The sequence below is a fragment of the Rhipicephalus sanguineus genome, chromosome 2 (genome assembly GCF_013339695.2).
Source record: "Rhipicephalus sanguineus isolate Rsan-2018 chromosome 2, BIME_Rsan_1.4, whole genome shotgun sequence".
In the NCBI taxonomy this organism is placed as follows: Eukaryota; Metazoa; Arthropoda; class Arachnida; order Ixodida; family Ixodidae; genus Rhipicephalus; species Rhipicephalus sanguineus.
In genome coordinates this window covers 72244650-72272448 of record NC_051177.1, presented here as the reverse complement: position 1 = coordinate 72272448, position 27799 = coordinate 72244650, and the positions used below count along the sequence as shown (strand labels likewise).

The following is a 27799-nucleotide window of genomic DNA, read 5'->3' as shown; positions in this document are numbered from 1 at the left end:
GGCCTAGAAAGACACTGCTTTTTAAAAGTGATGGTTTAATTACGAAGCAGTAAAAAAGAAACGTACTTCATTATAATTGATTATATTCTTTAAGCGCCTACGGTATCGCGCATTCGATACAAGTTCGCGAAATAGCCTCGCTCACACGGAAGAAAAACACTGTGAGAAAAACACTATAAAAATACAGCAACAGTTTTAAAGAAGTACCTTTACCGCGACCGTCAATCGGGCGTTGAATGTGCGTCTCGTCACGCTTGTCGCAGCTGTGGCTTCGAATCGAAATAGAACTCGTGGTCTGCTCTTATTACATTGTTTATTCATAACAGGTTGGCTGCCCGCAAAACGTATGGGCGCATTGCTCCCATCATGGAGGATGTTTGTAGATGGGCGACACAATAAATGAGGGAGGAAGTTTTACCGCTGGCGCCGGATGGCCTGCGACTTAGGGTCCGTGATTAACCTTTACCAGCTGAGTAAGAGATGTTTCTTTCTCATATCTCTCCCCTCTCTCCCTCCCTTCTCCCTCTCTGTTTCTCCCCTCCCTCCGTCCTCTATCTCTCCCCTGTCTCATAACTCTTCACTCTCTCCCTGCCTCCCTCTATATCTCTCCCCTTTATCCCCCTCTTTCATATCTCTCCCCTCCTCTCTCCATTTCTCCCCTCTCTTCGATCCTCCTCTCTGTCTCACTGCGTGATAACAATGGAGTGCGTTAAACCCACCAGCGGTGAAACAAGCTGTCAGACTAGTACGAGCTGAAAGCCGGAGGCGGTTCGCACGTCGTCAGAGAAGTCAGGGGCCTGTCGCGTCCACATCACGTACGTATACACGTATCCGAGTGAATTGCACGATTTCAGATCCCAAGGAGACTGTTGGAAGTTCTTTCGAAGAACATTTAGCACTTGCGAGCCACAATATATAGTTCGAGGGGCCAACAGCAAGCAGTCACGCTACGGTGAGTGCTCTTTCAACCTATTCGTTACTGCAATCACGCGTGTATTTCAATTGCATCTCAACGGGCATGCTACAGAAGGTAACATATTTTCCATATAACTGTTATAATCTTTTTTTTTTTTGTAAACCGTCCGTCTCTCATACAGAACACAGACAGGTAAAAGTGGTATACAGAAGGCGAGTAGTGTTAAACAACGGATAACTCTGTCCTCGTATCCAGCATTGGTGTAGCCACAGGGTGGGTTGGGCTGTACACAGTGGCTTAACCTTTATGTGTGATCTTCCCTTTATGTGTGATCTGGAATGTTTTTGTATGTGTGTGCATATACGTATACATATACAAAATGTAATCATAGCGGGGCGGTGAGAGCTTGAACCTCCCAAACCTCCTTCTAGCCTCACCACGGAACTTATCGCTTGAAATGTTCGTTTTCTTCTGGTTCGGCCCAAACCACCTTGGTTTTGTCGCACGTAATAACCGTAGTGAAAATCGGAAAGAGAAAGCGCTGCCCACGGTCTTGTTGCTGGCGTCGTCAATTGACGACACCGCACAAAAGTTCCCCTAGCACCTCGGAAATGAAACCAAAACTGCTCATTCTTGGGAACTACTTGTTCAATAATCCCCACTGTGATTGACATAAAAGTTGCGACATATTTGCGGAGCTGGGAGCAACAAAGAAGAAAAAGCTTGACGGAAGTCATGGGTGACGCCGAGGCGGGTCAGGTGAGGCGGCTAAGCGCTGTTTTTGGGACGTCGTACAGAAGCTGTTTCAAGGAGTATCACACTGAAAAATGAGACGTGGTTCACATTTTATGTGCTCTAGTGAGTAGCAGAAATAAAAAGCGATTTTCCCAATTTCACAACCACTGAGCCTTAATGACCTAATTTGATTCAATGCTAATTAATCCATAAATACTTGCACCACTGGGTCAATTTTTCGTTTTTGGTCTTCTGAGGTCCGAACTAATAGGAAAACACGCACAAAAAATGTCTCCGGCCAAAATAAAAAATCCAGGGCTGAAAGGGTTAAGGGTTGCGATCGAGCAGCTCTTTACCAACTCATCAGACATGTCAGCCTCCAAGCTAACGGCGAGCTTTCATGGGCAGACGTCGGGATGAAATGAAAAAAAAAAATCTAAGTATTGGCTTTCCTGCAAGGTTTCTTTCTTGTCTGTTTAAATCAGAAACTTGTTCACAAACTGCTTTCTGCCATCAAATTGCGTCACCCCTCCTCATTTTTCTCTGTGTATCGGTACCTTCCCGACGACATCTTCCCCGATCAGCGTGCGCAGGATGGGGTTGACTATGAGGAATGACGTCCCCGAAGTAATTTTTGAGAAGACTTCGTGGTGTGGCCGTCTTCACGTGAAGAGGGAGGTGTCACGTGTGAACTCACCGTCTCTCACCGAATTAACATTTGCGTTCCTAGTCTGCAGACAAAGGCGCCCTGTCGGAAGTGCTTGCTGCAAACACGTGCGCGGACTTCGGCTCATTGTCCCTTCTAAGCTATCTTTATCAGCCATGCGTCTTGCTGTTCGTTATCCTTGAAGTAAAACCGTAAATGTGAAATTAGACCCTGCTCTTTTTGCATGCGCGGTGCATTAACTGTGTCACACAGCATCACCGAAAACATTGGTTACGCTTTCCAAGCTCTTGTTGTTTCTAGATGCCAGTGAACATGAACTGGTTGTGAAACGAGGCTGACTGACGGGGGGAACTCAAAGAAAGAAATGCGCTCGGGCAGCCGGCTTCCCGTCTTTAGAGCAAGGTTCCGTGAAGCAAGGTGACATCACGTGATTGTGATGTCGTAGCATGTCGACCGCAGCGCCCGTGTCTCCCCAGTGGTGGGCCTCGTGCACAATAGCACCAAAGAGATACAGGAAGTAAAACTTCAAGGCAAATTATCCTATTACGATCACATTCGTGTCATTATTACTGTGAACTGAGCTTTAACAAGCGAGAAAATTGCGAAAAACTGAAGGATATATACAAGCATGTACTAACGCCCTTACACGTTTCTCGTATATAGTGAGCACAAACACAGTCCGGCCGTGATTTGCCGAGAGCTATTCATCTTGATATCCATAGAGTTTCTTACAATAATACCTAGAATGGAATCTGGCGCTAGTGTTTACGCGGGCTCCTTGAGCGGCGCTTCAAACTCCATGGGTACAGTGAACTAGTACCATGGGAATGATGGGAAGTACAGGCTTCGGATTTGCTTCGGATGGATTCGGTTTTGAGATTCGCGACGCTAGTTTGCCGAGTGTAGAACAAAGCGATATGAAGTTATTTCCAATTAAAACTTGCTTCATTCTTTTGTACGTAAACCTTATTGCAAAAAGTTTGCGTGACCGTGAGTTGGAACTGAAACCTGGTCAAATTCAACCACCAGGGTATGCATTGCTCTGCAATTATGTTCCAGATTTGGCATCACAATATAATTAATTATTTTCTTTACAACACTTAAAACAAACGCATTTGTCTTTCCCTCGAAAGTACGCATTTTCTATTTATGGAAATAACAGTACCGTATTGAGTGAGGAACACTGAACGTATCATCTGCTGCGATGCAAGATGCGTCTATCCAAATGGCCTGCCCCCGACGCATCTCTCGTTTTGTTGTGAAGTCGAGTCAGAGGAGCGTGACGGTGCGTCTACTTAGCGTCGCCGTCGCTTTGCAGTCGATTTGAGAGTTTTCACAAGTAGCGCTTATCACAAAACGTGAACTCCATGCAATTTCCTGCACTGGCATGGGACGCTACATCTATGCGCAGCGGTGAGTGCACCGCGCTTTACTAAAACTGTCAAATACAACCTGTAAAGCTGCAGCGTGGCAGCAAACCAAAACCAAGAAACCTAGCGGTCTTCAGCCTCTTTGAGCAACAAAGGCACTGATTGAGTGCTTTGCAACGCACCCCACTGCCCACGCTTCGCAAAGAACGAAACTGGAACTGTAGAAAAAGATCCGAAAACAGTTCGCTAGCTAATGAAATCCAATCCGAAGCCTGTACTTCCCATCATTTTCATGGTGGTTTAACGATCGCAGCGCCAGTTTCCTCTCTAGGTTATTGTATGAAACTCTGTGTTGATATCCTTCTCATGCGTTTCGTTTTGTTAGTTTGCTTCTGCCGGTGAGCTTGGTGGCAATAACAGCAGCCAGGTGTAGTCTGACCCTTGTGATGACGTAGTTTATACGAGCGAGCCCTGCAGCGGTTCTGCGTCGGATTTCACACGTGTTGTCCCGCAGAGAACTATGGGGCTTCGATGGGTTTGATCTCATGGTACATTTCTCCTCACTGGTAGCCTCCCTCCTGCTCTTAGGATGCGTGCCGCATTCCACGGGCGGATTGAGTGGCCCTGCATGGCCCTGCTCTGCCGCGGTTCTCTTCACGGCATGGCGCCTCTGCTCGAGTTATCCAAAAGGAACACGCTATGAATAAAAACGAAAAATTAAATACCTGAGAACATGCAGTATTTGGCAATCGGACGCCTCGCATGCCGTCGACGAAAACGACGCTTCGCTTTCCGTCGGTTGTAGCCAGGCTTCGCACGCCGAAAGAGCTGCCGCCGCCGCCGCGAGAGCGCGGGGGATCATTGCAGGCTCACTGAAATTCAATCTTGCTTCCATGTTGGGATCTTCGCTGCGAGCTTCTAAGTCTGCAACCACATCTATCGCGGCAATCATGAAAGCCGCGGCTTCACTGCACCACGGCCAAGCAGCGGCCAATTGCACGCGTGGTAACGTGTGATGGAGCTTTCTTATTCGCTGAGAGCCATCACATTCGTGACGACATCGCTTCAGCACTGAGTCTGGGGCGAGAAAAATTGAGTAAGAGATATTCGATCTTCGCGTATGGCCTTATCTCCACTAATAACTTATCTTTTCACACCCAACCTGCACACATTCTCCAATGACCCTGCTCATACCACCTCAACTTCATATTTCTCGTTAGCGCACCTTTGAGGTTCCTAACTGACTGTGCGTGTCGGACCATGGTCGGACGCCCAGGCAGGAAAGTTACACCAGAAAAATATCTATACGCTCATGTTTCACCCACTACCACGGGGGAGAAGGCGGATAGCAGGCTCTTAGCTCTTAGCAAGCACCAACTCGCCCAACACGTTCTTCTGCAGCATACTTCTGTACAAGCTGCTGACGTGGCATGTTATTTATGCGCTGCATTGAACAACACACTTCCCCAGTGCAGAGTAGCACGCCAGAGCAATCTATATAACCCCGGCCGACCTCTCTGCTTTACTGCAAACAAACACTTCTCTCTCTCTCTCTCTCTCTCTCTCTCTCTCTCTCTTGTACGAGTCAGTACGACATAGAACGCGCTTGGAAGAGCGGCGTATTCGTAAAGTCGCGAAACGGCAATACTCAAGCGACGCATTCTGCTGATTTCTCTGGATTTCTCATATTTCTGCTCGTGATCACTGAATTCTTTGGTTGCGAACTTCTTGTACGGCAACAACAGCACTATTTCACAGCGTATATAGCACTTTGTACTCAATATCCGTTCTATTTCCTATCTGACCCGCCGAAACATGGTTCATCCAGATGTCGCATTACGTGTTCGTCTATGGAACTCTCAAGACTGGCGAGACGAACCACAGGATCATGACCAACCCAGGCAACGGTCGATCCACGTTGATTGGCCAGGCGAGGACGCTCAAGAAGTGGCCGCTGGTTCTCGTGTCCAAGTACGAGATACCGTGTCTGCTGCCTTGTGAAGGCTTGGGCCACGTAAGTGTCGACTACAACCAAAACGCTCCGTCAGAGAAGAAAAAGCACAGCGCCGAGCAATGTAAAAAATATCTTCAATTAAAGAATGCTTCGATTCCCGCAGGAGCACCTTGTTCACGGTGCCAGCATGAACGGCAGCTCATTAATAACGTTGTCGTATCACTTGTTGCAGGTAGTGCTCATGAGCTTATAAGTGTGTAAACTTTCACCTTTCGCCATAATTGTGAAGAAGGGTCCCACGCGGGAGCCGGAATGCCTTTTAAATTGTAATATAATATTTTTACCTCGGACGGCGCTGTGTTCGTCAGTATGTTAACATGCCCTATAGCAGACGAGATTCTTTGCAGTTCCTGACTTTTAAAATGCTCGCTTTTTCTCCTGCAATTCGATTTCATTTTCATATGGATATGTAGGTGAGCCGCGAGAGAAAAAATAATACCATTTCCCGCTAAAGGGGACCATGAGGCGATGCGAAGCCGGAGCACTTGCACGATCGCGTTCCGTTGGCGTTCGTTGGGCATGCTACCGACCTCGCGTCGTGAAACGCGAAGAGGAACGCTACGCGCGTCTTGTCTTCCCTCTAGCCTGGCCGTTAATTCTCACAGGGCGAGCGGGGACGCGGTCGACAGGCTTGCGAGAGGGGGCAGCGTAGGAGAGGAGAGAGTGGGAGGGGACGCGCATGCGCTGGTGCTCATCGCGGCGTTGCGCAGGAGACGATTTCGGCATGTCTAGACCGCGTTTCAGAGAAAGAGTGGAAAGGGGGAGGGGAGAGGGGAAGTGGAGATGGGGTGGGGAGAGGGGCAGAGGAGAGGGGAGAGGGGAGAGTGGGAGTGGGGAGGGGATGGGGAGAGGGAGAGTGGAGAGGGAAAGTGGAGAGGGGAAGGGAGAGGGTATGCGCATGCGCAGTAAGGGTGGTCACGCCGCACACCACCACCACCACCGGATTGAGCTCCGCCATAAGATACTTCGCATCTGAAAAATCATGCCAGCTCCGCATGACGAAAACCGTACAAATAGCGGAGCATAGCTAAGGATTCGACTGCCTCTGTTAAGTACTCCTCACTTAATATTAATGAAAAATGCAAGGTCTTCTGACGACATTCTTAAAAGCCATCACAATATCAGCTTGCCGCAATTATCTCATCCTTTGAGAGGTCGCCCGAACAAAAGCAACGAACCCCCACGTGTTCTCGTCTCTGCGCCGTAGTAGTGACATCCGCAATAAAAATTAGATAGATAGATAGATAGATAGATAGATAGATAGATAGATAGATAGATAGATAGATAGATAGATAGATAGATAGATAGATAGATAGATAGATAGATAGATAGATAGATAGATAGATAGATAGATAGATAGATAGATAGATAGATAGATAGATATTTGCAGAGCGATGCTGTCCGCGTTTCCGTTTCACCTCTCCGTTTTACACGACGCAGGAGGTGTGCGGCGAGGTTTACCAAGTGGACGACCGAATGTTGGAGGTCCTCGACCGGCTGGAGTCGCACCCCGACTTCTACGTCAGGTCGCAGGAAGACGTCGTCATGCTGTCGCAGCCGAATTCGTCGACGGACGTGGAAGGGACAACACCGCGACTATCGACAGAGGCCGGCGACAAGCGAAAAGCCTGGGTCTACTTCGTGCGCAAGTTCGAGCGAGAACTGCTGTCGCTACCAACCGTGCCACTCTACACCCGAAAGCCGGGCATCGAATGGCCGGAGCTTAACGCCGACGAAAAAGCACGACTATTTCTGGACAAGGGGTTTCAATGCATCGCCGCGAGTGCACTAAGCGCGTGTATAGGAATTAGCGCTTGCAAAACAAGAAACAGAAAATAAAGAAAAAGAAACACTTTTTCGGGGGACGTTTCATAAAGCATGTCTGGAGGTAGACTTCTGTACGTGTCATCTGATGTGTACTGTTAAACATCGGCCTGAGGAGCACCTTTGTTATAAATCTTGTATACACGATGAATCACAGCTGACACAAAACATGTTTTCCAGTTTTCTTTCCTTTTTTTGTTTTAAAGATGAGCAAACGGGTCCTGCGCTGCTCAATTCAACACTGTGTTGTTAGAAACTTGGTGGGAAATATTTCTGTGGCGTTGCTGTTATATAACATAGAGAATCGGACGCGTTATCTAAATATTGCAGGTTCGGCCCTTGCCGGCGGCAAGTTGTCTTTTCGCCCACTTTAATTTCTTCGCATTTATATCATAATTACTACAGATAACGTTCCTTATACTTTCCTTGGCTTGACTGTCTGTTGGTTCTCATTAAGGTTGTGTCTATCAAAGAAAAAACGATCCTTTAAGTTCCCTTTTTTTCCTTCGTTCATAGCGAGGGTCTCGTTCAGGAAGACTTGTGTGCGTCACTTCTTCCCCTTGTCCGGCGTCTTTTTGACTGGTTTTTGCCTCTAACGAGTTAGATCGACATCTTTGTGTAATGTGAGTAGCTGTGTGTATATCGTGGGATTAGCAGGTACAGGCTGTTTCACACTTAGGGTAAATCTCGGAGCGCGTGGCATCGTGATGCGGCCAGCGCTGCAACTACGCGTCGTCAGCAGCTCGCGCGTGCGCGTATGTACAACTTCGTCTGCGCACGCGCGATTGCAGCGCTAGTCGCATCGCGATGCCAGGCGCTCCGAGATTTCCCCTAAGTATGAAACAGCCTCTACATCGCGAGACTCGCGACTAACTGGCGCGTAAAGGGTAGCTCACTGCCAACGTAACGTGACACTCACGTTACAGTGCATACGTCACTTTTATGGCAACGAAGTGTCATGCAGCAACTTTCAGCCACGGTGGCGCCGCCACGCGGCAACGGGAGAAAGCCGGGATCCGGTGATCGAACGAAAACTTGCCTGGCGACCATAGGCGTGCGCAGGGTTCCCCATCAGGGGGGGGGGCAAAGGTTCATCGCAGCGCCCCCCCACACCCTACTAAGTCAATGTATGGGGCAGATTTTGCGCCCCCCCCCCCCCTCTTAAGTGACTAGAAGGATCAATGTACGGGGAAGATTTTGCCCCCCCCCCCCCCCGACCTCCCTGTGCGCACAGTTATGCTGGCGACAACGTGCGGGCTGTACTTCGTCGTCGTTGTGTCCCGCTACTTGTGCTTGTGGCCAGGGAATTACGATGGATTTTGTAGGTGCGACATCGTGGAACATTTGCCCTTCAATAATGGGCGAATAGCACTAGAAAAATCGCCTGCTACGTGCCACAATGCTCAAACCGTATACCGTGAAAGACGCCGTAAACGTGCTTAGTTTTACTTTGGACAAACGAAATAAAAGGGTATAATGGGCTATCCACGTGCGCATTTAGAAGCTTGTCACACAGAAAATAATGGTTTGCATTGCGCATTTCAAATCGGCTGACTACATACGTAACTGAATTGCTCGGAGTTTACGTGCCAAAACCACAATATTATTACAAGACATGCGGTAGGGTGGAGTTCCGGATTAATTTCGACCACCTGGAGTTCTTTAATGTGCTCCTAAATCTAAGCACACAGGTATTCTTTTGCATTTCTCCCCCATTGAAATTCGGCCACCGTGGCCGCGAATCGAAACCGCGTCAACATGCATCGCGACACCTTACGTGCTGTGCTACCAAGGTGGGTAACCTGGGAGACAATAGGCGAATGCCCTTGGTTTTTTTTTTTGTGAGTGTGTGTGTTTGTTTTGTTTTTTGCTTGATTCACAAGACAACGGTCAATTAAACTATTCCTTCGAGAGCGAAAAGCACAGCGGTGCGCTGGGCAGACGACGCCGCTTCCGTCCGCGATCGAGCGCAAGCACGCTTAGAGTTCTCAAATTTTGGCAACACGATTGAGATTGTCCTTTTATGTCGGGCGTCAACATACGCAATCAGTTTTCTCGACACCCTCAATATGAAGAGCAAAGGTGGAAGCGAAGCAAGCCGGTTGGGTGAGACGGCCTGCAGTGTCGCTGTTTATCTTCGATCGCATCGCAAGTAATGTCTTCGCACCGTGGTTCCCGATCTCGCGAGTGGTTTGGAAGCCGGCGCTGCTTTGGGTAAGTGCCCCACTGGAAGCACCGCATTATTTAATTAGGAATTGTTCTGGATTAAAAAAAAGTCACAGTTTAGCCGCAACGGTGAAGCAATGAATGCGATAGCAACAAATTGGAATGTAACGCGAAGAATGGAAAGCAGCTCGAAATTTCCAGCGCGTCACTCAAGCACGAAGGACGCACGAAAAGCACACACAGGACGAGCGCGGACTACCAAGTGTCACACCTCGACACTTAAAGCGCGCTGCTCAAACATAAATGACGCACGAAACGAACGCACAGGTATACACAGGACAAGCGCGAACTAACAACTGTCGCAGTTCTCACTTATTTCTGTTTGAACAGCGCGCTCGTTTCGCAAACGCGGCCGCTGCAGCGAGCGAAGTGACCTTCGTACACTCTGTAACTTCAGCGCGGACATCGCGGTGAAAGCGCAAGACATACAGCCCCCCCCCCCTCCCTTCACGAGATGAGCGCGCAAGCAGGCGACCACGCCCTGTAGGCGAAGTGCACGCAGGCGCGCACGCATCGCTACGAGCGGGGCGCGCCCCGCGCACTTCGCGCCATCTCGCTGGTGAGCAAGAAATCAGGCTGAAGTAAATGGTGTATATAAATAGCTCGGCGTTAGCATGCTGAAAGGCGGTACTCTTAGTGACCTAGCCGTCTAACGCCGCGCGCTGCGGAGCGAGAGGTCGCCCGTTCGATTCTGCGCGTCGGAAAGTATTCTTCTGAATTAATTTTCTTTGTGGCTTTTATATATATGTATACAGGGTGTTTCAAGAAATGTGTCCAGCATTTTTTAAATCACAGAAAGGAGGTATCTGCGTGCTACCTGCGGCGCTACCTTTACTGTGGGAGAGGGCATTTTGAGATGCGTACAAACATTAATTACGGCAGTAATTGCAGAAATTAAGAAAATTAACTTTTTAACCAGTGGAAATAAGTGGTCGAGTCAAATGGGCGAGTGGAAGCCCTTCCTGAGAATAGCCCATAGCCGCATTGAAATTTTTGAAAGGCGGCCACTGGTAATCACCGCGGAGCGATGAAATCTGGCTCATTTTGCTGGCGATACCGAAACCTACGCACCAAAAAGCGCGTCTGCCATTCACTGCGGAAACGCCCTCAGTGACGACACTGTTTCCCTCGCACGGGGAGGGGGGGGGGGAAGGAAGGAGGATAAGCGTTGCCACGAAACGAAGTATCTAGATCAACGGATGATAACGGCGCTCGCTTATCCTCCTCCCCTCTCCCTGTGCGAGGGAAACAGTGTCGTCACGGAGGGCGTTTCCACAGTGAATGGCAGACGCGCTTTTTGGTGCGTAGGTTTCGGTATCGCCAGCAAAATTAGCCAGATTTCATCGCTCCGCGGTGATTACCAGTGGCCGCCTTTCAGAAATTTCAAAGCGACTATGGGCTATTCTCAGGAAGGGCTTCCATTCGCCCATTTGACTCGACCACTTAGTTCCACTGGTTAAAAAGTTAATTTTCTTAATTTCTATAGTTACTGCTGTAATTAATGTTTGTACGCATCTCAAAATGCCCTCTCCCACAGTAAAGGTAACGCCGCAGGTAGCAAGCAGATACCTCCTTTCTGTGATTTTTAAAAAATGCTGGACACATTTCTTGAAACACCCTTATACATATACATACACAGGACATGACGGCCACGCCCACGGCAAAAACCAGCCGAGAGTGTCCATATAAATGCTATCGGAATTAAGTGCAGCACATCTTTTTCATGCCACCGATAGCGGCGATACTGGCAAATATATCGGCATCCTCGGACATGATGATCAGAGCGGTAACGATAGGGCGGCTAGAATGGGGAGGTGTGAAAAGCGGCCGCGGAAACCGGTCCCCAAGTTGAACCGATGCCGCAAGGGGCGCTGTACACAAGAGCGCGTGGCGTTGAGCCGACGACGTACAGCGAAGCTCTGCTTACGTCCGCGCTACTTTTTTTTAATGCGCAGCATTTCTTAGCGAACTTCTGCGACTTTGAGCGTATCTATCTATCTATCTATCTATCTATCTATCTATCTATCTATCTATCTATCTATCTATCTATCTATCTATCTATCTATCTATCTATCTATCTATCTATCTATCTATCTATCTAGCCGCCTACGACTTTGTGCTCTGCTGGTCGTTTCTTTAATGGGGTGTATACCAAAATTGGTATGACATAACGCGACCGTATTAGGAACATAAATGACAGGACATAACATGAAAATCAAGATATGCATGTCATGAACAGCATGATTTGTATGCTGTGGTCTTGGGGCTCTTGCGGCCGTTTCGTTAATTTGATATATACCAAAATTGGTATAGCGTGAGAAGAGTGTATGAAGAACGTAAGTGACAGGTCCTAAACTGTGTGACTCATGACACGCATGTCATGTACAGCATGATTTACATTACATGGCCTTGAGGTGCTCGCGGCTGAACCCACTGTATTATTTTGTTAACTTGACAGGCTGCGCTGGTTTCTTGAAATACTTCTAGATATGCCGACAGGTTTGCTTTGTTGCCGTTTAAATGAATGGATACATACCAAAACTGGTATGATGAGACATTTCTGTATGACGAACAAAACTGACACACGGTAACATGAAAATCATGACATGCATGTCATGTACGACATGATTTACATGCCATGCTCATGGTGCCCTCGCGGCCATTTCGCTCGCCTGATATACACCAAAATTGGTATTGCGCGACGAGACTGTGTGAAGAACGTAAATCAAAGAAGGTAACGGGAAAATCATGATATGCAAGTCATGTACGACATGATTTACATGTCACGCTCATTGTCCGATCACTGCCGTTTCGCACGCTTCATATATATATACACCAAAATTGGTATTGCATAGCGTGACTGTATGGCAAAAGTAAATGGCAGGTGCTAACCGTGAAAATCATGACAAGCATGTCATGTACGACATGATTTACATGCCACGCTCATGGTGCCCTCGCGGCCATTTCGCTCGCTTGACATACACCAAAACTGGTATTGCGTGACGCGACTGTATGGAAAAAATCACAGCATATCCACGGAGTGAATGATGATGAGTGGGCGAAGCTGCGGAGGTTCATCGGTAAACCGTGAATCTTCCGTGAATTCTGCCCAGTACATCATCACCGACGTGAGATCGGGCGCGTTTATACTAAAGGTTCGATGAGTTATGACGACTTGCAGCTCACTTTAATTTTACATGTACGCTGTGAATTTTCATTGTTTAGAAAACCATTGCTTTATAAAACATCTGGCGTCTTTCGTTAAGCAGCTGGCGTCTTTTCGTTTTGCTTTAGAAACATCTGGCGTTCTTTCGTTTTGCTTTTACAAAACATCTGGCGTCTTTCGTTGGTTTATTTCATCAATCAACGGCGTTTTGAACAAAATTTTTTATTGTTTAATCACGCACAGGAGAAATCTCACCAGGCACTACCTTGGAGGTAAACAATGGCTGCTAATGGGAATGAGAGACAGAAGAATTCGGCTTTTAGCTAACACTTACACTTCTACTTCTACTAACGTTTCCTACTGGAACATGCCAATGGCTGCTAATGGGGAATGAGAGACAGAAGAATTCGGCTTTTAGTTAACGCGCACTCTGCGAGTTTTTTTTGTTCAACAACGCACAGGAAAAATCTCCCTCCGGCACCACCTTGGAGGTCAAACCGTAAGACTGGTTACGCACTACGACTACTACGACGACTACGAGGGACGAACGGGTGCCGCCTTAAGGAGCTTCGCCCCTAAAATAAATGACAGGTGGTAACTTGAAGATCACGACATGCAAGGCACGTACGACATGATATACATGCCATGCTCATTGTCCGATCGCTGCCGTTTCGCTCACTTGATATGCACCAAAATTGGTATTGCACGACGCGACTGTATGACGACCATAAATAAGAGGCCGTAACATGAAAATCATGACATGCATGTCATGTACGACATGATTTACATGCCATGCTCATGGCGCACTCGCGGCCGTTTAGCGGGCTTTATATAAACCAAAATTAGCAGTGCGCGACGCGAGTGTATGATGAACGTAAATGACAGGTGGAAACATGAAACCCATGACACGCAAATCACGACACGCATGGTACGACATGATTTACATGCCACGCTCATCGTCCGACCGCTGCCGTTTCGCTCACTTGATATGCACCAAGATTCGCATTGCGCGGCGCAACTGTATGATGAACACAAATGGCACGTGGTAACTTGACAATCATGATATGCATGTCGTGTAGGCATAAGCGTGCGCAGGAGTTCCCCTTCAGGGGAGGCGAAGGTTCGTCGCAGCGCCCCCCTCCCTATTATGTCAATCTATGCGGCTGTCTTTGCGCCCCTCTTCTCGCCCCCCCCCCCTACAATGTATAGGGCTGACTTTGCGCCCCCCCTTCTCGCCCCCTTGCCCCCCCCCCCCCCTGGGCACGCCTATGCGTGTAGGGTATGATTTACATGCCACGATCATGAGCTGCTCGCGGCCGTTTCGCTGGCTTGACATACACCAACATTGGTATAGCTGGATGCGACTGTATGATGAACATTAATGGCAGGTGGTGGCATGAAAATCATGACATTATGCCTTGTATGACATAATTTGTATGCCACGCTGATGGTGCGCTCGCGGCCGGTTCGTTGGCTTGGTATACACCAAAACTGGTATTGCGCGACGGGACTGCATGACGAACATAAATGACAGGTCCTAACATGCGAATCATGACATGCATGTCATGTACGCTATGATTTACATGAAACTGTCATGATTCGCTTCCGGCCGTTTTGTTAACTGGATATATACTAAAACTGGTATGGCATGACACCAGTGCGTGATTAACATAAGTAACAACTCATGCATTGTATATCCCAGAACATACGTTTCATTAGCATGGTAAATACCGGATTTTACATGAAGGCATACATGGCAAACACGCGATATATAGTGAACTAGATGCCATGGCATGAATGACTTCACTTGCCTCAAAGACAAACAAGGCGATGTCGCAGCTCTATGCCGGCTGCTTCGCATTACATTGATTCCCACAGTGCGTGGGACCTGCCGTATTTTCCCGTGCAACACTTTGCAGCGTTCTTCTCTTTCCCTCAGCGATTGCACTAGTAAAGGGTAGACTTCCTCTTCTCATTTGAAAAATACGGTTGGTATGCCTTATGACGGTAGCAGGCTGCATACCGAGTAGCACATGCGCGCGCCACAGTAATATTGCTCGCGCCATTTCGCGCACGCCACTTAGAAGCCCCAAGATTTTTTTTTCTCTTGCGTCCTGCCGTTTTACCAATTGCAATTATGTATCACTGCAACTTATTCAAGCCATTTTTATTTCTTATTCCCATTGCTAAGGTATGTTACCCACCTTTTAAAACTATGTTGTTTTTTTCTTTCAAAAAAGTGAATTTTTACTTTTGATGCGCTAAAAATGTACGGACATTCAGAATTGTGGTTCACAAAAAATTACGCCTCTATTTGGTTCTGTTCGCTGCTTCACAAGTAAAAATTAACTGTCACCAACTCGCCCAGTTATCAACTTTACTGAATTCGATTATAAATAAAATAAGTCAATTATATTCACTACAGCTTCATTGCATTCGCTACAATGATACAATTAATTACGTCTCTCAAAAATGCTTTCGATTACAATGACTAGTTACATTTCCGTGAAAGTAAGTGAGGAATTACTGAAAACGAATAGATTACTTCTATGAGAAATCTTCGCACATGGAAATTCCACGGTGGTCTAGTGCACGGTTATGGCGCTCGACCGCTGGCCCGAAGGTCGCGGGATCGAATCCCGGCCGCGGCGTCTGCATTTTCAATGGAGCCGTAAATGGTTGAGGCCCGTGTACTTAGATTTAGGTGCACGTCATAAACCCCAGGTGGTCGATGGCTTCGTCAAGGCAGTTGGTGCCTTGACGAAGCCATCGAAACATTTTAACTTACCTTGTTTCGATTACTTCTACGTTACTTTTCTCCCGACTTTTCTTAACACTCAAAGAATATGTGCAACAGGCTGGCCTGATTACTTCACCGCGTGCCTCGCAGCCCTTCGAACTTTATTTATCCTCGTTAACCTAACCTAACCTAACCTGTTCTTCAAAGTTCTCGTCGATAAGTTCCAGTCATTACTTTCTCAGAGCACCAGCAGAGACACTTGTAACGCTTTCAATGTTCATACTGGAATGAAGTGAGGACTGTGTTCTGCAACGTATTACCCCTTCAAGCCCAGTATATCGCTCAAGTTGTAGTGATGCCCACATTTGTGTGCTCTACGAAGCACAGTCGTCAGGAATCGGACGAAGGTGCTCCCCAGTAGAAACAATGAAAAGATTAAGTGGCCTTGACTGTCCAGCTCACGGCAACGCCGCCGGTTCACTTGGTTGCCCAGTATCTGAAGGAGCGTTAAGATAAGGAGAAAATGCAAGCTGGCGCCATCGCGTTTACCCGTCCAAACATCCGCATGAATTCGCAAGGCCGGTCGTACGTAGAGCGACCTCGGGCCTCATAAATGCAGTTCACACCAAATGCATGCGTTCAATGCTGCATAGCTTCCAGTAAGAAGGTGCTTACAAGATGCATAGCTTGTTATAGCTTCTCGTGAATGAAATATCTGGTCGCACGTACTGAAGAAAATGGTAAGTGGATTGCAATTAACGTTAGGAAGCAAAAAAAATTTCGAACAACTCAATCGTTAGAATCAGTTTGAATGAATCAAATATTAAGTTTGTTTATTATTTTCAATTTATTTCCCGCCGCCCCGTATTTCTCTTTTTTATTTATTTTTATTAATTCTGATTTTTTTGTTTATTGTTTACCCCTTTTGCCTTTTCTTTGTGTTCATTTTCGGTCACAATTCCGACATCTCCCTTCATCATGATCCGTTACAGAAAAGTGCGTAAAAGCGGCCTAGAAAGACACTGCTTTTAAAACTAATGGATTAATTACGAAGCAGTAAAGAAAGAAACGTACTTCATCATAATTGATTATATTCGTTAAGCGCAATCCTGGCACCTACGGTATCGCGCAATCGCTACAATTTCGCGTAAGAGGCTCGCTCACACGGAAGAAAAACACTACGAGCGCACCAGAATACCGCAACAGTATTACAAAAAGTACCCTTACCGCGACCGTCGATCGGGCGTTGAATGTGCGTCTCGTCACGCTTGTCGCAGATGTGGCTTCGAATCGAAATAGAACTCGTGGTCTGCTCCTATTACATTGTTTATTCATAACAGGTTGGCTGCCCGCAAAACGTATGGGTGCATTGCTCCCATCATGGAGAATGTTTGTAGATGCGCGATACAATAAATGAGGGAGGAAGTTTTACCGCTGGCGCCGGACGGCCTACAACTTAGGGCTCGTAATTAACATGTACCAGCTGAGTAACAGATGTTTCTTTCTCATATCTATCCCCTCTCTCCCTCCCTTCTCCCTCTCTGTTTCTCCCCTCCCTCCGTCCTCTATCTCTCCCCTGTCTCATAACTCTTCACTCTCTCCCCTTCACCGCCCTCTTTCATATCTCTCCCCTCCTCTCTACATATCTCCCCTCTCTTCCATCCTCCTCGCTGTCTCTCTCTCTCTCACTGCGTACGAGTTGGAAGCCGGAGGCGGTTCCCACGTCGTCAGCGAAAACAGGTGCTTGTCGCGTCCACATCACGTACGTATACACGTACCCCGCTTTAAAGGCGGACATCTCTGTGTGAGTGGACGTAACGATTCCAGATCCCAAGTAGACTGGTAGAAGTTCTTTCGAAGAACATTTACCACTTGCGAGCTACAACTGTTCGAGGGGCCAACAGCAAGCAGTCATCCTACGGCGAGTTTCCTTCCAGCCTATTTGTTACTAATCACGCATGCATTTCAATTACATCTCAACGGGCATTCTATTAAAGACAGCATATTTTCTGTAGAAGTGTAATAATCTTTTCTGTTAACAGCAAGTCTCTCATAAAGAGCACAAACAGGTAAAAGAGGCATATAGAAGTAGGGTGTCGGAACGAAATGTTTTTCGTTTCGGTTTTAGTTTCGTTCCACCGCAAAAAGTTCCGTTTCGTTTCTGTTCCGGAACCAAAAAAAAAAAATGTTCCGTAACGGTTCATAACGGTCTTTTTTCTTTTGTGTGCAAAAAATTTAAGTTAAGGTAATCACAAAAAATATTGGATTTGTGATGTAGTTACTTTCCCTCCTCTTAAGAAAGTGGGACAAGAGTAAAACACGTTCTTCAGAGGAGTGGAAGTAACTGTATCACGAATTCCTACCAACTAGCACAAACCAGTATTAATTTCAAAGTCGTAATATTTATTTTCTCAAAAGACAAATACGAATTTTTTTAGTGGGCTCAATGCTTTGTGCCAAGGGAGTGAGCACGATCTCATAAGCAGCACGTCATTGAGTGTACTCTATGATGAACGAGACCACTGTTCTGATAAAAAGATCGCCAGGCCTGCGTGGAACACGCAGCACAGTCACAGCGAAAGCTGGAACAGCGGACTTTGTAGAGCCCGTTGTAGAGTTTCTTGGGGCACCTAATACAAGTAAACATACAAGGTTCCCCCTACGTCATAAGTCATTGCAATTTTTTTGAAGTAGCGAAGTTCCCACTATGCAATTTTTCGTCATTCTGCGGAGAATCGCGGTACCCACTATATCTGTAAGGCATTATGTGCACTTTGTTGTGATGTGGCTGATGATGATGAAGAATTATGGCTGAACACGTTGCAGTGGGTGGGAAGCAGTGTTGCGGAATGAGCGCCTCCATTCTATTCCAATTCCATTGCGGGGAATTAGAACTTGCCGCAATTCCATTCCTTTCAATTCCTCGGAATTAAAAACTTAGCCCATTCGCACTGTAGGAATGGCCGGGTAGTTCAATTTCATTCCTGTAATTCCTCAAGGTAGTAAAGGCATCTTGATAGTTTTATCGAGTTAAGAATGAACGCGCCATAAAGCTGATGTCATCAGATGCATTAAGAACCGCAAAAGTACACAAAACACACGACCAAGTTCGAGGGATAGTAGCTTGGTGACATATCTCGTGCAGTACAACCACCCTACTAATTATCGTGGGGGCAGTTCTCCCGCTACATATAGTATTTGCAGGGTAAATATGTTTCAACGAATTGTGGTGTTTTAATATTGTTTAAGCTTAAATGTGTTAAAGGGGTCATGAAGCACTTCTTGGTCTTGTTGAAAAAACACATCCTGCGGAAAGCTGACACGGCTATGAACTCTATGAACTGCTCAGCCAAATATTGCAGTCGTGCATGGGCGTCCGGAGGGGGGTGCAAGGGGGGGGGCGGCTGCCCCCCCTTGGAATTTTGTATAATTATTTTCTATGCAGACCTTCAGGATTGCCAGCCAACTTTGCACGTTACACACTACTACTGACTAATCTTGCCGGTGATGTCACAGCAGTGAAAGAAAAGCTACCTGTGTTGAATGCAAGCCAACCCCCCCCCCCCCCTTCCCCTGCTGCTGCACCCCCCTGCAAAAAGTTCTGCGGACGTCCTTGCAGTCGTGCGCGCCGCGTAAAGGCTACAAGCGGAACACAAAGTTGCTGTTTTCTCAGGCGCCCTCTTTTCAAACAGAGGCCGGTTCTCACTCTTGTCGGTGGGCGGGGCGTCTGCCGGTTGACGTCGCGATCTGTATCTCCACGTCGCAAAAGACATAGCATCCTCATTGGCCGACAGCCGACATAAATCGAGAGGGGCGTTCAGATGCGCTTCTTGCCACGGGGTGCCGCCACTTGCCGGCGCCGCACTCCTCAGTACACGGTAGCCGCGCTCGCGCACGCGAATCACAGCGGGAGAGCGATCGCGTTTCATGACGCGCGCTGACGTAACTTCTTTCCCCCGGGCCATCCCTCCCTGTGTAGCTTCCAGTGCGCTCGTCGGCACGAGAAAAGAGAGAAAGCGCTGAGAGCGTGCGCCAAACCCCCGTAAGTCCGCTCATTCTTGACAGATTCGAGAAATTTTTGCGGCAGTCGATTCGGGAGGCTGTAAATTCCGATACTGAGGTCATTAGATCATTACTTGCAAAAGCGGTTCATGACCCCTTCAAGGCTAAAATGACGAGACAGCGTATTTTTATGCTGACAAAAGTACTATTCAAGAAGACTAAGCAGTTTTGCCACGCGTCTGGAGCGGTCGTGAATATCGAGAAAACTAAGAATTGGTTAATGGGGAACAAAACCCTCTAGATCTGCTGGTATTAGTTGGAACAGTGCACCGCTCGGGCACCTTGTGCCTTTGCATAGAATACGGAACACTGGGCCGCACTGCTCGCCAGCACTCACGCTTGTCAAGCGCGCCTCGGAAGCATGGATGGGGTGAGAACTTTCTGGGTTCGACTGTGCGCAGGTGTCTTCCTTGTCGCAAAGGTTATTTACGTGTGTCAGGTACTAAACTACTCGTGAGATAAAGATCCGGCTGTGCATAGAGTATTCGCCAATTTCGTGTGAGGGTATCAATGGGACCCAACACGCAGGGATAATTTGTTTCTTGCTTCGGTATCTGCTGGGATAATGCACTTGTTGGTACACCAACTTATGCCTCTGTTTGTAGTAGGCGCGTTGCCTATAAATGTACCGTGCTTGTAATCAGCCAAGCCATTTTAAAAATACTGCTTTATTGTTAATTTCGAGGCTTCACTTACTAATGTGTGAAGTTTGAAAAACAGCATGTAGACGAAAACGTGCTCTATTTTCGGAAAAAGACGTATTTCCATTCCCATTCCATTCCGTGCCGTGCCAAAGGCGCTTAATTCTATTCCCATTCCATTCCTCCAAGCGTTGTCCCCACTCCATTCCGGGGTCGCGAAAATGCGGAATAATTCCGGAGTCATTCCAATTATGGTGCAGCAACTCCGCAACACTGGTGGGAAGTAGCATTGTATGATGACTGATTACATTTGTTAACACGATTCCTTGCCCGACATGACGCCTGTATAGAGTATTTTTGCGAAAGAGCTACAAGCTCCAGCGTGGCACTGTGGTAACCGACTGCCACGCAGAGGGCGCGGTCTAAAATCCTATCCTAGAATTACAGTATATGCTACCTTTAGGTAGCAGAGTTGCGCATAGGTCCGCCATCTTGCCCGCCGTGACATCCACGCTAAGCAGGAAAGCCACCTCTTTGGAATGTAGAAGCCGACGCGGCTGCTGCTGCTGCTGCTGTTCTCTCGGCCCAGCGGCTCCGTGTACTTTCTCGTTCGTTCATAACGCGTCGCTGGCGCAATGACTTTCGATTCTAAGAAAAAAAAAAGAATGGAGAGCCGACAATGCGCCCTCTCCACTTTGGCCTGCTTGACAGGCGCGCAAAAGTCCACTTGCGTTAATATAAGCAGCTGTAGTTGCCACTGTTTTCGTCTTTCACACAATTTCAACATAGCTTTGGAATTCCTGCCTGAGGTACGCGCTAATACTATACCCTGAGATATGCTCACATTGCATGAGCTCAGTTTTTCCGAATTGCGAAATTTTCTCGCGAACCGAAAAACGATTGAAAAAAATTCGGTTTCACTCCGGAACGGAATAATAGATAAAATTTCGGTTACGTTTTCGTTCCAGTCAAAAATATCGTTTTTTTTTTTTCGTTTTCGGTTTTCGTTCCGTTCCGACACACTGTATAGAAGCCGTGTAATGGTAAACAACGGATAAGTGTGTCTTGGTATCCAACACTGGCGTAGCCACAGGGTTGGTTGGGCTGTACGTTCCCCTCTCCAGAAACTTTTTACATATAGAATGTGTATATATGCACGCACATACACAAAGACACCACGAACATAGATAAAAGGACGTCGGACACCCCCACCCGAAAATTTGTGGACCTCCGCCACGAGATTTCAAGGCCTGAAGGCTGCCGCCGTGACGTCACGAAGCGGCGGCGGCTGTTGCTCCTAGCGTAGTAACGAGTGCTGTGCCCTTGTCTGTGTCTTTTCTTTCGTCAGTGTTCCTGTTTGGCGCCTAAGAATTTCCTTCTCAGGAATGAAGGAATTGCGTGCAAATATTTATGGTCAAATAAACCTCGCATATTTTGGCATACTTTTTCTCTTGTGAACAAGTAAAAGAAGTGTGTTTGCTCTGAGGAATAGCAAGCTCTTAAACAGAGTTTTGCTGAGCTTATGCCCTGTATTTCACCTCGGTAGTAAACAGAAATAGATATATCAAATGTCCAGAAACTTCGCATAATTTTGCTCATCAGTTATTGGTTATATATCCGGTAAATAGCAGACATTTGCGACTGATTCTTATATCGACCACAAAAGAGTCCTAACACGTAGTCCCACCTCGAAGAAAATTATCTTTGTGTAAAACATTCAGGGAAGTCCGAAAGAAAAAATGCCCCCACCTCCCCGAAGGGAATCGTGAGGAAATGCGACTGCATTTCTTGCGCCGAGAGAGGGTACCGTTGCCGTCAGACATTCGCTTTCACCGACTTCTGCCATCGCCCTGAGAGGCGCCCAGCCAGCGAACGGTCGAGAGTGAGGCGCGAGCGGAGGGAGAGTGGGGCGCCAGCGTTCTTGGCTCGGCGTTGGCGTTTCACAGCGGCGTCTCGAGCACACATTTCCGGATGTTCTTGAGAGGCGCCCAGCCAGCGAACGGTCGAGAGTGAGGCGCGAGCGGACGGGAGAGTGGAGCGCAGGGAGGAGAGAGAGCGAACGGCGAGACAAGGAGCGGCGAATCACTGCACCTACCCTCTCCTACACTCTCTCGCACCACATGCTCTGGTTGCTAGGGGCGAGGATAAGTGCGCGCGCCGGAGCTGTTGCTATGGGAGAGGGCGCCGCGGACAACGCCGGATGCCTGACATAGCCCGACTAAGAAATGCATTCGCATTTAAAAAAAGAAAGATTCATAGGAACAAGCTACCGTTCGACCTTTAGTAAAACTGCAAGGTTAACTGTTTGTGCGAAAATACGTAGGCTCCACACATGTGCCTTCTCGAGTTGCGCTTGCCAGTGATAGGCAAACTTATGGGCAGGTAATAAATAAAACAGAGGAAATCTCACACCAGGTTGCAAGCGTGCATTATAAACGAGAACGGGAGACTGAAGCCATTTTGTCTGAACAACTTTATTTACAGCGGAGCCAAAGGTACCTCAATTGCTGTTTCTAGCTGAACGTTTCCAGCTTCCCTTCTTTGATTTCCATTAAGCTTCTAAAACCTTTTCATGCGGTTAAAGAATTGTATGAGAGGATTCGTGCTGCACCGTAACACGTGCTTCAGAACCAGCTCTCAAGCGTGTCCATCGTCGCAGGTATAAAAATCTGACGACTCATTGTTGGTTAGGAGCTCCACGGTGAGGTCTGTAATTGGCGCTGTTTCAAGAACTTTAAAGCACTTCTTGTTTTGGCGATTGCTCCACGACTGCATAACTATGTGCAACAGCATTTACTACAAACAGCTCTGAAACCAGGCTAGACTTCCTCGATCCATTGCTCTGACGAGGTCACGGTGCTTCTCTGCAACACAAACTGAAATTTCTTTATTCACTGTCAGTGCTTCTCTGCATTTCTCACCCTGGAGTTTCTTCCAGGGGCGTAGACGGCCACATAGACCAATACCAGGATAATGTCCTTCATCTTTGACAGCGTTTCCTCAGTGACAACTACGTTGCAGCCAGGCCGTGAACAGCTTCCCTTCAAGGTCATGCCATTCGTCATCCTCGTCACTGGCATTTCTAGAAGGGGCGACCGTCTTACTTCTAATCACACTCGGAAGTATATGTAAAATATTCTGCAGGAAAACTCACCCTGGAGTTCTTCTGTGAAGGAGTGAAGTTGTCACATGAAATCGCGCGCAGTCATCATTTTCAGCGCAGCTCCGCGTCGTGGAAAATCGGAAAACACCATGCACTTCAAGTCGTAACTGCCACTGCACTGAAGGACACAGCACTTGATTCGTGGGGAATTCAATGCCCCATATACGCTGCAGCATACATGACGTTCTCATAATTTCGAAAAAAAAAAACGGCACACTGAACTGACGTACCGCGTGTGGCAGTAAGAAAAAATTACACCATCTCCCGCTAAAGGGAACCATGAGGTGATGCGAAGCCGAAGCCCTTGCACGATCGCGTTCCGTTGGCGTTTGTTGGGCATGCTACCGACCTCGCGTGCGTCGTGGAACGCTACGCGCGTCGTGTCTTCTCTCTAGCCTGGCCGTTAATTCTCACAGGGCGAGCAGGGAACGCGGTCGACAGGCGCGTAGGAGAGGAGAGAGAGGGGAGGGGACGCGCATGCGCTGGCGCCATTGCAGCGTTGCGCAGGAAAGAATGAGGCGCGCGAGAGGGCAGAAGCGTAGGAGAGAAGAGGGGGAGAAGGATGCGCATGCGCAGTAAGGGTGGTCACGCCGCACACCACCACCACCGGATTGAACTCCGCTAAGATGCTTCGTATCCAACAAACTGACGGACCGGTGTGCTGCCGCACTATTTGCCCTCCGTCTTTAAATATAGCCGCCTTTAAGTACAAAGTTTCTCGCTAAGTGCTCATATAATTTTCAAAGATAACTGCCATAGGATTAATGCAGGCTTCTTCCGCCCATTATATTTCTTTATTCAGAAAAATGCCGCGACTTTCTTAATGACGACCAGTTACACGTGTTTCGAGTTGTATCCATCCGCGTCTGAGCTGTTCCCTACAAGCCTCTCTATCCCTACGCGACTCACTGAAGCGGGCCACCGGTTACCACCGGGAACGGGGGAAACCGGATTCCCGCTGCTGCCGCCGCCTCCACTTAGTGAGGTCTGCACTTCGAATGCAGACAGCGCTCCGGCCTTAGAGTCTAGAAAGAGAGTATAGAAGTTGTTGATCCAGCACTTGGTAAGGAAGTAGGGCGAGGCGGTAGAGAGAATGGGGAGAGATATACGATGACCACGCAAAGCTGCACCGCACTCTCAGTGTGTGCATGCAGCACACGACACATTATGCAAGCGGCGTCATGGCACTGAGGCAAGGCGCTAGTCATTGCCACCACAGCCTTGAAAGCGGTGTCTTGAAGCGCACGAAAAGCAAGGCAGGGCTACTGTGCTCAGCGCTTCTGTGCAAGATGTTGACGTGGCATGTTATTTATACGCTGCATTGAACAACACACTTCCCCGGTGCAGAGTAGCACGCCAGAGCAATCTATATATATAACCCCGGCCGACCTCTCTGCTTTACTGCAAACAAACACTTCTCTCTCTTGTACGACATAGAACGCGCTTGGAAGGGCGGCATATTCGTAAAGTCGCGAAACGGCAATACTCAAGCGACGCATTCTGCTGATTTCTCTGGATTTTTCATATTTCTGCTCGTGATCACTGAATTCTTTGGTGGCGAACTTCTTGTACGGCAACAACAGCACTATTTCACAGCGTATATAGCACTTTGTACTCAATATCCGTTCTATTTCCTATCTGACCCGCCGAAACATGGTTCATCCAGATGTCGCATTACGTGTTCGTCTATGGAACTCTCAAGACTGGCGAGACGAACCACAGGATCATGACCAACCCAGGCAACGGTCGCTCCACGTTGATTGGCCAGGCGAGGACGCTCAAGAAGTGGCCGCTGGTTCTCGTGTCCAATTACGAGATACCGTGTCTGCTGCCTTGTGAAGGCTTGGGCCACGTAAGTGTCGACTACAACCAAAACGCTCCCTCAGAGGAGAAAAAGCACAGCGCCGAGCAATGTAAAAAATATCTTCAAATAAAGAACGCTTCGATTCCCGCAGGAGCACCTTGTTCACGGTGCCAGCATGAACGACAGCTCATTAATAACGTCGTCGTATCACTTGTTGCAGGTAGTGCTCATGAGCTTATAAGTGTGTAAACTTTCACCTTTCGCCATAATTGTGAAGAAGGGTCCCACGCGGGAGCCGGAATGCCTTTTAAATTTAAATATCATTTTTACCTTGGACGGCGCTGTGTTCGTCAGTATGTTAACATGCCCTATAGCAGACGAGATTCTTTGCAGTTCCTGACTTTAAAAATTCTCGCTTTTTCTCCCGCAATTCGATTTCATTTTCATGTGTATATGTGTATATGTAGGCGAGCCGCAAGAAAAAAAATCACGCCAGTTCCGCACGGTGGAAACCGTACAAACTGCGGAGCAGAGCTAGGGATTCGCCTGCCTCTGTTGACGGTGTTTGTCTTAGTCGGAGCTGCGGGTTCGCCTGTCTTTTTTGGCGCTAGGCTCGCGTCTGAGTCTTCCGAAGTTGCTGGTTAGGTCGCATTCGGTGGCGCTTCGGCTCCGCTTCCTCTTCCGTAGATTTGCATTGGGCCCTGGCGTTGTGGCTTCGCTGGCTCCGATAGACCAACTATATAGCCGTTTAGCGACTCTGGCGTTCACGGGCAAGCAAGCACTGGCATTCTAAAAGGGGTATTCAGACGGGGGAGAAATGCTCGGGAGATAAAGGCGGAGTCTAGTGACGTCAGCTCACGAGGAGAACTCTCCACCACGGCCGCTCTAGAGGCGCGCGCTCGCTCAAGGAGCGAGCGAGCGCCTCCAGACCGGCCGTGGTGGAGAGTTCTCCTCGTGAGCTGACGTCAGCGAGTCAGCGTGAGCTGACATCAGCGAGCGCGCGCCTCCAGACCGGCTGTGTCTCCACAAATGTCCCCCACTCACACGGACGAGGCTAGTACACTGTAGACGAGGCGAACGGAGGGGGAGACCAGTGTTACTAGACTACTCTGGTGGCTTGCACCACCCGTTTGACGAGCTGCTGACGACGAGCTGCAGACTATACATGAAGCTGCAGACTGTACACCCGCTGCCGCTCTCTGCAGGAGCAAGTGCAACAATGTGGCCAAACAAGAGCTCGAAATTTCGCCGGGGGATTGTTTGTCCTTTCGGGGAAAAGGTCCCCGTCTCCCCCGAGGAAGCGCGGGGGAGTCACGCATACTCGCTAATCCGTGACGTCGCAGTCACGCGTGATCCGCAATCCCCTCGTCTCCCCCAAGCATTTCTCCCCCGTCTGAATACCCCTAAACGTGCAGCCTGCTCGGCGTCCATGGCGGGAAAAGAAACATTGATTTGTGATGCAGTGGCGCCCTCTCTTATCCTATTTTGGTGTTTACTTGTAGCGCCTTGTATTGACCTATTTCGGTACTGAATTCACCTGTAGAGCCCTCTTTTGACCTAAATTGGTATTGGCTTGACCTGTAGCGCCATCTTTTTGGCCTATTTTGACATTGACTTGTAGCGCTCTCTTTTGAGCTATTTTGGTACTTGGAGCGTGACGCCAAGCGACGACATAGGACGACAGCCAGGGCCTCTAAAGTACTCCGCACTTAAAATTGATGCAAAATGCAAGACCTTCTGACGATATATTCTTGAAAGAGATCACTATATGAGCATGCGGCAATTGTCCTATCCTTTGAGACGTCGCCGAAACAAAAGCAACGATCCGCCGCGTGTTCTCGTCTCCGCGCCGTAGCAGTGACATCCGTAATAAAGATAGATAGATAGATAGATAGATAGATAGATAGATAGATAGATAGATAGATAGATAGATAGATAGATAGATAGATAGATAGATAGATAGATAGATAGATAGATAGATAGATAGATAGATAGATAGATAGATATTTGCAGAGCGATGCTGTGCGCGTTTCCGTTTTACCTCTCCGTTTTACGCTACGCAGGAGGTGTGCGGCGAGGTTTACCAAGTGGACGATCGAATGTTGGAGGTCCTCGACTGGCTGGAGTCGCACCCCGACTTCTACGTCAGGTCGCAGGAAGACGTCGTCATGCTGTCGCAGCCGCATTCGTCGACGGACGTGGAAGGTACAACAGTGCGACCGTCATCGACAGAGGCCGGCGACAAGCGAAAAGCGTGGGTCTACTTCGTGCGCAAGTTCGAGCGAGAACTGCTGTCGCTACCAACCGTGCCACACTACACCCGAAAGCCGGGCATCGAATTGCCGGAGTTTAACGCCGACGAAAAATCACGACGATTTCTGGACAACGGGTTTCAACGCATCGCCGCGAGTGCGCTAAGCGCGTGTATAGGAATTAGTGCTTGCAAAACAAGCAACAGAAAATAAAGAAAA

At 48.0% G+C, this 27799-nt stretch overlaps 1 protein-coding gene across 7 annotated transcripts; it reads left to right on the top strand.

The window, feature by feature from the left end:
* The first annotated feature begins 424 nt into the window (after window positions 1-424).
* LOC119383168 (putative gamma-glutamylcyclotransferase CG2811) lies at window positions 425-27799 on the top strand. 7 transcript variants are annotated; one of them, XM_049412436.1, is made up of 3 exons: window positions 425-815; window positions 25191-25376; window positions 27392-27799. In XM_049412436.1, exons 2-3 carry the CDS (start codon window positions 25191-25193, stop codon window positions 27791-27793), a joined length of 588 nt encoding a protein of 195 aa, XP_049268393.1. In that variant the 5' UTR covers window positions 425-815; the 3' UTR covers window positions 27794-27799. The 7 variants fall into 7 exon arrangements, with proteins under 7 accessions (XP_049268393.1, XP_049268392.1, XP_037507121.1 ...); XM_049412435.1 differs by lacking the exon at window positions 25191-25376 and adding an exon at window positions 5517-5702 and having other exon boundaries at window positions 514-815; XM_037651193.1 differs by lacking the exons at window positions 25191-25376; window positions 27392-27799 and adding exons at window positions 5517-5702; window positions 7143-7558 and having other exon boundaries at window positions 746-952.